Source organism: Engraulis encrasicolus, chromosome 24, assembly GCF_034702125.1.
Source record: "Engraulis encrasicolus isolate BLACKSEA-1 chromosome 24, IST_EnEncr_1.0, whole genome shotgun sequence".
Classification (NCBI taxonomy): domain Eukaryota; kingdom Metazoa; phylum Chordata; class Actinopteri; order Clupeiformes; family Engraulidae; genus Engraulis; species Engraulis encrasicolus.
Window position 1 is genome coordinate 38,266,973 of NC_085880.1, and position 12,462 is coordinate 38,279,434.

The 12,462-nt window shown below is 42.4% G+C and overlaps 1 protein-coding gene across 1 annotated transcript in view; it reads left to right on the forward strand.

Annotated features, from left to right (window-relative positions):
• The window catches only part of oga (O-GlcNAcase), a 37,672-nt gene continuing 25,210 nt past the window's right edge, over positions 1-12,462 (forward strand). The window contains exons 1-9 of the mRNA XM_063190965.1: positions 1-705; positions 1,414-1,465; positions 1,589-1,686; positions 1,801-1,931; positions 2,839-3,010; positions 3,187-3,285; positions 3,508-3,625; positions 6,083-6,249; positions 11,795-11,953. Coding sequence (XP_063047035.1) covers positions 540-705; positions 1,414-1,465; positions 1,589-1,686; positions 1,801-1,931; positions 2,839-3,010; positions 3,187-3,285; positions 3,508-3,625; positions 6,083-6,249; positions 11,795-11,953 — 1,162 coding nt within the window. The 5' untranslated portion in view covers positions 1-539. The remainder of the gene's footprint in view (positions 706-1,413; positions 1,466-1,588; positions 1,687-1,800; positions 1,932-2,838; positions 3,011-3,186; positions 3,286-3,507; positions 3,626-6,082; positions 6,250-11,794; positions 11,954-12,462) is intronic.

Consider the following 12,462-nt stretch of genomic DNA (forward strand, 5'->3'; position numbering starts at 1 on the left):
AGCTTGCGCAGTAGGTGTAAACAGGAAGAAACCTCTAAACGTTCGCGCAGAGAAACCCAGGAGACCATCGGAGCTGTTGTTATGCTTGATATTTTTTTCAACTGTGTAATGCAAATTGCGTGATATCGATATATATTTTCGCAATAGACAGGCCTTAGTGTCCAATATGAAATGTATGACATATTGAAGCTACAACGTCTGTTGCTAACAAAAAAAACGAGCTAGGTACCATACGTCGGTGGTACGATACCAGACCAGAATTTAGGTTAATACATTCTTTTAGTCTCACAATTTCCCGCAGTCTTTACTCTCAAGACCCCGTAAAATTTGTATTTATCAAGCATACGGGTGTCGATGGAATTTTATATTCGCTAGTCAACGTCGGAAATGCTTCATCTTTGTTCGTCTTTGAAGTCGACGTGAAGTGGCCTACTAACCTATATACTTGTGTTGCTCGCGACTAGAACTAGCTCTAGCGCTACATCCCCGTAGCAGGCGTAGCATATCCGTCTTTCAGTACAACGGCAGGAGTCGTGAAAATGGTTCAAAAAGATAAGACGGTGGACAATCCTCAAACAGAAAACGAGGCCAGCCCCAGCCCAGCCTCCGTGGAAGCCTGTGTGGATGCGCTGGGTCCCGTTGATGGACCCGTTATCGGTGTCGAGAGAACAGGCCGGAGAAAATTCACAAGCGGAGTCGTCGAGGGTGAGCAAATGAAAATGGTTTACGCCTTGGCTTTTTCCACATAGAATAAAATGCAACTGTTATCATCTATATGAACCGTTTCTTGTGGCCTTTAAAGATGCAATTGATGGTATGGGCCTGCTATTGTGCCATTGGGGATCAGTGCTAATTTCCATTTTCCTCCACAGCCTTTGCTTAGCCAATGCTGCAGAGTCAATTTGACAAATGTGACAAGTGACTTTTCGCTTTCTTCTTTCCTGTTCACGAGGGGTTCTATTTACATTCTATACATTGCTCGTGGCAGGGCTATGATAAAATGACCAATCCACTCTCACAATCAATTGTATATTTCTTTACATAGCTACTGAGAAGGCAATCCACACCAGACTAATTGCCGGTATTTGGTCGGTTAGACCTTACTAAATGGTCTTTTTAAATGCAGTGCAATCGACTTAGGGCTGTGTCGCGCTGTGTTATTACATAAAAGTTCGTAGTGGTATGCGGGTGTAATTTTAGGATCTGCAACCTAATATATCTCTCTGGGTGCCATGTGGAGAGAGCTGCTAGGTGTTGCCTTGCCGGTGCATTTCTTTCCTTCAGTGTATATGGTGGATTTTTGCAAAATGTCGGCAGGTTGTGTTGTGAGCAGTGCAGCGGCTGGAATGTGTAGTGTAGTTTGTAACCCCTGTGAAAGGAACCAATTGTTTTTTTCCACTCCTCTTTGGCCAGGGTTCTATGGGAGACCATGGACAATGGAACAAAGGAAAGAGCTTTTCAGAAGGTATTAACTTGTTTTCTACACTGTAATTTCCCAAACTGTCAAAATATTGCTAAAAGAAAATAATGAACAACCGTGAAAAAAAGAATAGATAAATAATTAATAATTGTTGTGACCATGCAACAGGCTACAGAAGTGGGGGCTGAACACGTATCTGTACGCGCCAAAGGATGACTACAAACACAGAATGTTCTGGAGAGAAATGTACTCCGTGGAGGAGGCTGGTAAGGCTGCAGAATAATGAATCATACATTGCTGACTTAACAGATTCCACAGGGCTGTTAATGACATAAGCTGCCGATAATTAATGCATTATAATGCGGTCTCGTGCTTTTCAGAGCAACTGATGACGCTGATCAGTGCAGCCAAGGAGCATGGTATCGAGTTCATCTACGCCCTCTCCCCTGGTCTCGACATCACATTCTCCAATCAGAAGGAAGTGTCCACGCTAAAGAGGAAACTGGACCAGGTGAGACCATCAGACCATAGACCGCGGATGTCAAGCTCATGAACGTATAGCATAACGAGACTTGAACATGAAATCTGGCACTTGAGATTTGAGGTTTTTTGACATTTTATGAACACATTCTAATGCAAGATCATACTCTCACAGTCTCACACACACTAACACTCATATGCAGCACATTATGTGAAGGCACATTTGAATTACCATATGATGGGAAATAGTGTGCATGAAATCTAACTATTATTAAATCCATGCACACACAATTCTAGGCCATTTTTAAAAAATAAATATTGGGTTTGGACGGGCGACTTTGTTCCAGATTTTGATTTTGGCCCTCAGTCAATTTGAGTGTGACATCCCTGCCCTAGTAGATGGAGGTTGATACTAAAAGGGTGCTACTGCAATGGTACCAGAGACAGTAAGATTCTGCTCTTAGGGCTTCCGCACATAGGCTCTGACAAAGTGCTGCGCACTGCTCCGCAAAAGTTCGATTCCATTGTTTTCAATAGAACCCCGCACACTGGCGCAGATGTCCGCGGACATTCGCCGATGTCTGATAGCTATTAGAGACAAGTTCTATTTTGTCGGCGCCGCCCATTGACTATCAATGCTATGTTCGTGTGAAATTGGGTTTGGGGGTCCGAATTCTGTCGGGAGCAAAAGTGCGCCAGAGTGCTGTCTGAGCCAATGTGCGGCCGGCCTGACCCTTCCTGTATTGACTCTGATGGTACTATTTGTTAATGTTTTGTCAACAAACAAGTACACATGACAATATCACTTTATCTCTCGTTCTGACATAGAGGAATGGATTTCATGAGCATTGATAAAGCAGGGTTTGTGCAGGTCCAGAAATGCACGTTAAAGTGTTTTTGGTGTTGTTGTTGTTTTCCTTTTCCACTCTCCATTCTAGGTTTCCCACTTTGGTTGCAAGTCCTTTGCCTTACTTTTCGACGACATCGACCACAACATGTGCCCGGCAGACAAGGAGGTGTTCAGCTCTTTTGCACATGCCCAGGTGTCCATTACCAATGAGATCTTCCAGTACCTGGGAGAGCCAGAGACCTTTTTATTCTGTCCCACTGGTAAGCTATTGGAATCTATCTATCTAATCTATTGGAAACGAACCACCGTTACAGATTTACACGTGGCTGGCTGTGGTACTCTGACTACAATTATGACTAATATAATCAATAAAGTTACTCTACTCTACTCTAATATGTGGATTTTGTTTTGTTTCTTTCCTCACGTTGTCATGTAGAATACTGTGGCACCTTCTGTGTTCCAAACGTTGCCCAGTCACCGTACCTCCACACCATTGGGGAGAAGCTGCTGCCCGGCATTGAAGTGCTGTGGACAGGTGAGATGCACAGGAGCTGGTGTAGTCTGTCTGTCTGTCTGTCTCTCTCTCTCTCTCTCTCTCTCTCTCTCTCTCTCTCTCTCTCTCTCTCTCTCTCTCTCTCTCTCTCTCTCTCTCTCTCTCTCTCTCTCTCTCTCTCTCACGTGAGGATGTCTGAACAGTCATTTCCAATAGTAAAATGACTGCAATGAAACTCTTCACCTGTTGGTTTTCTTGTGGCAGGCCCTAAGGTTGTGTCCCAAGACATCAGTGTGGAGTCCATTGAGGAGGTGTCCAAGATCTTGAAGAGGGCGCCGGTGATCTGGGACAACATCCACGCCAACGACTACGACCAGAAGAGGTTAGATTAGATCAGATTCGCTTGGCATCCTTGGCCTTTCTGTCTCTCTTCCCACGAAGGCCCTTTTTTAATGGGCAGCACAGAAGGAATGGAAAAACACAGGGGTCACATTTTTCAGTAGGGAGATAACACTCCCTATCCTTATCTATGCAGGTGCACTGCCAAGAATTCACACAGACACAGAGAAACATACAGAAAGTATGTTGGGCCTAAAAAAAATAATGTTTTGGTTCCGGTTGCCGACCGACCCTATCATTTTTTGTGCGACCCAAAATATTTTTTTGAGTTTTTGGAATCCTCAAAAAAATATTGATGTTTTTTGGAGGGTTGTTCATATAGACAAGACACAACACGTTTCTTCATTCCCATAACTCGCCATCTCTCACTTTACCTGCCTGCAAGTTACTGAATTTGCATCGCATGACTATCCACATAGGAGCAACATAAGCGCGCGCCACAAGTGCCGCCCGGCTTGATATTAGAAAACACCAAATGTCACTGCAGAGTTGCGCACCTATCGGTCAGGTTGTTGGCTAATTATTATGCTACAACATGCTAATTGGTAGTCGTTGTAGCTCGTAAGTTTTTAAATAACTTGCCTCACAGCGTTCTTGCAGACTAATAGACTACGATGTAGTTTGGGAACCTGGCGAAAATGCCTGTCAAATGATAAGTCAATCACCTTACCTCAACACCCGACACGGACACAACCTGACCACCCGCCTCGAAATGCAACACACAGAAAACAATGAGTATCCACGATTTTTGAATGTATTGATATTGTCTCGTCGTATTAGAAAAGGGCTTCCATTCAGTCACGCTGCATGTTGGACGAGGTGCATAACTCGTTACAGCAATTCTAAAGTAGCACTGTATCAATACCTTGTAATTGTAAAATAAGTTAATACGAGAGAAGGGAAATGTTTTGCCCAAGTTTTCCTTCATTCTTTCATTTACCACAAGGCCTTGTTAACCAAGAAGTCCGTTGGCCCGAGCCCGTTATTTTCTTGCTCTCTCTCTGCTTGTCCTCCACCATCGCGCAGCAGGGCGTCTGTCACTGTCTCACTCCGCACCTCCTCCAAATAATGAAATAGAAATTAACGATAATGTCGCCACAAATACGACTGTTCGATGAAGTCCTAGGACTACTACAGTTGCCTACAATAATGATTTAATGGCAATGACGATGTTGCCCCTCGATCACCCTTCATTAAAACATTCATATCGCCTCAGGCGTCTACATCCTCGCGTAAAACAAAAAAGTGTGTAAATAGAATGTTTCCAAGCCAGAACCTTCATCCCAAGGAAAATATGGTCTACAACCGATGATGGAAAGGAATAAAAAAAAAGAAAACGGGACATAGCCTACAAGAGCTAAAATAGCAGTGTCAGGCAACTGGCAGCTGGACAGGTATTGCCAGAAACGGTAGGCTGTATGAGCATCCTCATTCGGCTGTATGATCATCCTCATTTCGGTGACGGTCAGTATCTTGGCTCATTAATACTTATTATATTTCATTGTAGCTTTAGCAGGCCACACTCCACTATCGTCGTTGGCATTGTTCAACAAAGTTTATGACGAAATCTGGCGCATATGGGGGGTTGGGTGGGTCGGACATAAAAAAAAAGAAAAGAAAAAAAAAATGTTTTGGAAAAAAAAAAAAAAAAATCCGACCGACCCATGACCAAACCTGACAACCAACCGGAACCAAACTCTTATTTTTCTTAGGCCTTGTATGAAACGACTAAGTTTAAGAATTATTCTCACAATTCTTTATAGGGCTGGGATCGAATCGGATCGTGACCTTCTAGATTAGAATCGAATCAATCCAGGAAATTCTGGATCGATTCCCAGCCCTAATTCTTTATTGTCCCATAGGGATATTTGTTTTCACATCAGACAGTCAGTTCCGTCAGATTTGGCATTAATTAGATCTATGTGGTGCACATCTCATTTGAAAAACATGTAGTAGACACCATTTTCCGACATAAGACACCTAAACATCCTCAGACATCCAATATGCAATACATATACAGACATCTATCCATTTACACTCCAGTACATATAACACTCCTTTACATATGGTGCATACACTCCTCTCCACCACATACGACCCCTACTTTTTACCCTACCTCTACTTTTAAATCCAGACTAAAAACGTATTTTTACACCTTAGCCTTTGATTCCTAGTTCTTACCTTTATGTCCTTTAACCATATATATATTCTTTTATTCTTAGCACTTTGCATAAGCTTAACTACTTAATTCATCTATTTAAATGCCTACTGCCCTTATGCTGCAAAAATGTTTTATTATGTTGCTAAAAATGTCTTACTGTTTTGATTAGTGTCTTAGTTAGACACTGTACAGCACTTTGGTCAGTTTGCATTATTTTTAAATGTGCTTTATAAATAAAATCTGCGTACCTACTTACTTACTCCGCTCTCATTTCCCCAGGCTGTTCCTGGGCCCCTACAAGGGACGCTCTACGGAGCTCATCCCCCGGCTGAAGGGGGTGCTCACCAACCCCAACTGCGAATTCGAGTCCAACTACGTGGCCATCCACACACTGGCCACCTGGTACAAGTCCAACATGCACGGCGTGCGAAAGGACGTGGTCATGAGTAAGTGTTTATTTTTTTAAAGATACTTTTTCGGGGCTTTTTGCCTTTATTGATAGGACGGTTGAGAGACAGGAAGTGAGTGGGGGGGAGAGATGGAGAAGGGTCGGCAAAGGACCCAGGCTAGAATCAAACCCTTGTTGTCAGTGTATCTATGCAGTGCCCTACCGCTTGAACCATGGCAGGGCGCCTGTCATGAGTAAGTTATCAGGTTGACCCAGACCTGTCCCAAGATTGTGTCTGTGCTGACGATTCCTGAAATGTCAACAAATTCTGTGTTCTATTAGCCAAAAGTGAAGTCACATGGATTTGCAAATCATGTTTCAAAAACAACAGCAGCAACAGTGGAGGCAACATGCTTCAGCTACAGTAGTAGGCAGGACAGGGCTGAGGTGATGTAAGTTAGTTAGGAGCGAGACAAGCCATGATGTTCTTATAGCTTATCAGCGACAGGCACGCTCAACTTCTAACAAACAAAAAAGCAACACCGGAGCAGCACAGATGTCATTCTTTGTGTTTTTTATTATTTAAGTGCACAACATGACTAACATTGTCTAACCATCGAAATGTTAGTCATGTTGTGCACTTAAATAATAAAAAACACAAAGAATTACATCTGTGCTGCTCCGGTGTTGTCTCTCAAGTGAAGAATTCCTGCCTCTCTCCCGTCGATGCACCAGATGATAAAGCAGAAGCGCGAGGAATTACCCTTTTGTTTGAAAACAAAAAAGCAACTTTGGTTGTGCGTTAAAAGGTCAGATGAATAATGAGATTAAGCTTGCAAGTGAGTTTTTTTCCTCCACTTTATGTACTTCTAGCTTAAACTGTGTATCACTACATATTGTACATTTTTACGTACAAGCCGCATGCTGCAATTACCAGACTTGGTTAGATTGAACATATCCAGGGCTCTAAATTAACTTTTTCCACCACCAGCCAATTTGGCTAGTAGACATTTTTTCTTACTAGCCAAATGGAAGGTCAACTAGCCATTTTTTTTATCTCACCAAAATAAACCATGCGTTAATTATGTTGCTTTTAATTATTCCATTAAACTATAACCTCAACACAGACAAACAATATAAACATTATACTCAACATATTTCACTGTTCAGTTTATTCTATAATTATTTAGTAATTATTTTTATTACCTGCATTGTCATTATTTTTTATTCAATTTCCTCTGAAAACAGTGAATTGCATCGCACATGCCTCTCACATACCAGACCTACGCTGGACCACATATACTGTACAGACCAGACAGCCAAACACTAGCCTATTACACCATCACCCAAACCTCACATGCAGTATAGGCCTACACCTCACACAAAAACAGCATGCCTTCAACACACATGTTGCACACATACCAGACTTTCAACATACACTAGCCAAACACACACAACCACATCAACACTACAAAACCTCATATCCCCCACACAGTATCACTTAAACTTCACACACAGTAGGCCAAATGCCATGGACAATGCACAGAAGAGAGGGGTGGGGAGGAGAAGAGGACACACACACACACACACACCAGTGCTTGACACTAACTTTTTCGCTTACCAGCCATTTTGGCTAGTGGTTTTCCTGACTCACTAGCCATTGGGCCTTTTCACTAGCCATAATTTTCTTAGCCATCATAGCTGATTAATTAATTATATAATAGGCTGTAGGCCCTAATAATGTAATGTAGGCTAATATAATATAATATAGGCCTAATATAATATAATATAATATAATATAATATAATATAATATAATATAATATAATATAATATAATATAATATAATATAATATGCTATAGGGCAATTAGAATTGTTAGGCCTATTAACTGGTCCATGCATGCATGCTATGCAAAGAACAGATTTACTGATCAGAGGAATGGCATAACCTATAGTATATTTAGGCTACCATGCAGAAACACCAAGCACAGTGTTGTGGAAGGGCACAAATGTAAGCTACACGAGTCTTTAATCTGGAGGGATTTCGAAGCGCACGCTGATGTCCCGGTAGCTCGCTGTCACTCCTCTTCGCAAGACTAGCTCTAGGCCTATCAGATTCCTGGCTTGCGTGAGACACAGGTGACACGTGACACAGGTGCTTCATGGGTATTGTAGGCTCGCGAAATCGCATTGTATTGCTTTTGTAGCAAAGACGGTCCGAAGAAAAAAAAACTACAAAATGCGGTGCCTCATCATTCAGAAATGTAACGGACCCGCCAGAATGGCTAGTGAACCTTCGGTATCTACTAGCCAACGCCGACTTTCACCCGCATTTGGCTACCTGGCGTGTGTTAGTGTTAAGCCCTGACACACACACACACACACACACACACACACACACACACGCACACAGCCAACTCAGTGCGATGTGTATGATGTCTGCATTGTGTGTTTCTTTATGCTGCTACTGCTGCTTCACACATTTAGGACTGCAGGATTAATACTTGCTTCACTCTAATATCATGCGCTAATGACAATAATTAGGCAACGCTATGTCTAAACTAGACATCGAATAACATTACGGAGACCACCAGCTTACTTTGGTACTTTCATAGCGTCGCTAGTTTTTTGTTACCGTTTTTTTCACTTACTCGTTCATCCATGTCAAACTCGTACATGGTCTTTCCGATGGCGTGGGCATTATTAGGAAATGACAACTCCATCGTAGGTAGTTGCGAGGACCTCGCAAATATCAGACGACTTCTGACAGCAGGGCTACACGGTTTTGACAGACAGCTGTCATGCTCCTCCACTCATGCCGTTTTCGCTCCACCACCACCACTCCATTTCAGCGTCACTACAGTTGCAAGTTGCCAACACATAACCTTGCTCTAACCACTGCCGCATTCTTTTTCACCCGTCCAAAACCTACAAAACCGAAGTAATCAGCGCTAGTCCGCTCATTGAAAATATTTGATCAACAGTAGTTCCAGTATCTAACACGCAGCCAATGAATGTGAAGCTGCGTTATTGTGATTAACGGCCAGCCAATGGGTGTGGGCTACATCATGACGGTAGGCCTAATGTTCATGGGTAATGTAGGCACCGTTTTACGTTCATCCACAGATCTGTGCTGGCAGCTGTTTGACGTTCGGGCGTGCGCTAGAGTCTACCGGCCAATTTGGCTAGTGGATGATTTTTTCTACTAGCCAAAATTGATTTTCACCCGCATTTGGCGTGTTGGCGTGCGTTAATTTAGAGCCCTGAACATATCCGTTATTACACATGTATAATTATAAGGTCATAAAATGGGTTTGATCATCTAACCGGAAGTGCAAGGAGCATTAACTAAAAATTGAAGAGTCTGTCTTGGACTTGCGTTGTTACCACACTCACTGCCTTGTTAGTGTTCTCTAGCCTTGTGATGTGAATGTCATTTTTGACTCATGCTTTGTTGTTATGTTTCCATCAGCACAAAATGTAATTTAACCAGTTAAGACAAGGCTTTATGAATTTGCCAGAATGACAATGACCAAGTTGTAGTGCGTTGCCAAAGGCCCTGTGTTATGTCATAGTGGTATACAGTGAGTCCAATATGTATTTGATCCCTTGCTGATTTTGTTGGTTTGCCTACTAACAAAGACATGATCAGTCAATAAATGTTATGATAATATGTATTCTAATATGGAGAGACAGAATATCAAAAAGAAAATCCAGAAATTAACTGAAGAGAATATATATTAATTTATTTCCATTTCATCGAGCAAAATAAGTATTTGATCCCCTGCCAACTGATTACAGTTCCGGGCCCACAGACCAGATGGGCACTTCGAAAAACTTGTCATCTGAATTAAAGACACCTGTACATACTAACATGCATAAAAGACACATTGAATCAGCAGAATCAGTCCATAGTATGAATGAATCAGTCACACTCCAACCTCACTAGCATGGGAAAGACCAAAGAGTGGTCAAATGATATCAGGGACACGATTTTAGACCTGAACAAAGATTAAATGGGCTGCAAAGCCACAAGAAAGAGACAGGGTAATAATGACCCAGCTGTTGATGCATTTCTTCCAAAATGTGAGGAATACAAAATGACTATCCATCAGCCTGTCTGGGGTTCTATACAAGATTTGACCTTTTGTAGGGATTTGATAATCATGAGAACAGAAAGAAATCACCCTAGAGCTGTACGGGATGAACTAGGCAATGATATCAAAGCTACTGGGACCAAAATCACTGAGAAAACTACTGGTAGCACTTAATGCCACAGAGGTTTAAAATCCTGTAGTGCACACATGGTACCTCTACTTCAGAAGGAACCTGCGCAGTCCCACTTGAGGTTTGCCAACGGACATCAGACTGGTTTAGGATATGATAAGGAGGTGCTGTAGTCAGATGAAACCAAAATCAAGCTGTTTGGCATTATCACAATTCAATGTGTTTTGAGAAAGAGTACCACTGTCTATGATCCCAAGAACACCCTCCTCACCATCATGCATGAAAGTGGTATCATTATGGTTTGAGGGTGTTTGTCTGGCCAAGGCACAGGACAACTTCACATCGTCAATGAATGGATGGAGGGAGACATGTAATGTGCAATCCTGAGTGCAAACGTCCTTCCCTCCACCACTACACTGATGGGTGGGCCATTGTTGGATCTCCCAACATGACAATAATACACAACATACAGTCAAAGCAACGAAGGAATGGCTCAATAAGAAGCATATTAAAGTCGTGAAGTGGCCTAGACAGTCTCCAAATATTAACCCTATAGTAATTCTATGGAGAGAACTGAACCTCCCATTTGCCAAGCTACAGCCACAAACTATTAATGTTTTAGAGATAATGTGCAAAGAGAAATGGGCAAAAATAGTTTCTACTATATGCACAAACATTGTCATTAACTAAAAGAAGCATCTAACCTCAGTGCTAGAAAACTAGGGCTTTGCCACAAAGCACTTTATCTTCTTTAGCTAGAGGGGTCAAATACTTATTACCCTAAATTAAATACAAATAAATTAAAATATATTATTTTAAGTTATTTTCTGGAATTTCTCTTTGATATTCTGTCTCTCCATGTTTGAATACATATTATCATAAATTTATAGACTGATCATGTCTTTATTAGTGGGCAAACGGGCAAAATCAGCAAGGGATCAAATACATATTGGACTCACTGTAGTTCTATGGTAGTTACTTTTCAATGACTATTACAGTGTTCCACTGGTGGAATAGCGTGCATTATGGGGCTAACAACAATTATTCAAAACTGCAATGAGCAGTAACATTATTCAAAACTTGCATTGTTCCACCATCATCGTCAACTTTGATTCACATTTGTGGGGCAGCCGTGGCCTAGTGGTTGGTCTTTCAATCTGGGGGTTGTAGGTTCGAATCCCCCTTGACCTCTCCCTACATCTCCATCCATGGCTGAAGTGCCCTTGAGCAAGGCACCTAACCCCACATTGCTCCAGGGACTGTAACCAATACCCTGACTAATAATAACTGTAAGTCGCTTTGAATTAAATGAAAGCTAAGTGAAATGTAATGTAATTTGTGTTTTTCTTCTTCTTTCCTCCCCTATCTGCGTACAGCGGATGGTGAGGACAGCACGGTGTCCATCCAGATCAAGCTGGAGAACGAGGGCAGTGACGAGGAGCTGGAGACGGACATGCTGTACAGCCCTCAGCTGGCCCTCAAGATGGCCCTCACCGAGTGGCTCCACGACTTCGGAGACCCCCACCAGTACAACAGTGAGTTCCTTATATATTACATTAAGTGAAGTGAAAGTGAAAGCCCATTGGGAAACTCCAACTCCCATTGTCATTGTGACACAGCACTCCACAGCACACAAGTGAACACTACACACAACCAAATTGCATTTATGCCTCACCCCTGCAAGGGGGCAGCCCTCAATGGCGCTTCTGGGGAGCAGTGCGGCAGGACGGTACCATGCTCAGGGTACCTCAGTCATGGAGGACGATGGGGGAGAGCACTGGTTGATTACTTCCCCCACCCACCTGGCGGGTCGGGAGTCGAACCGGCTAACTTTGGGATGCAATTCTGACAGCCTAACCACTTACCTGCCCTAGTTGACGCTTTTATGCAAAGCGATTTGCAAACATGTTTGGTGACTTTTCGATACATGCTAGCTTCCTCCATTCTCTACAGTCTTGCAAAAGATTCATATCTATATATTCGAATGATACTTTCACTGATATCTAGGATGATAATTTGTAAGAAGAATTCTTGTGTGGCAGAA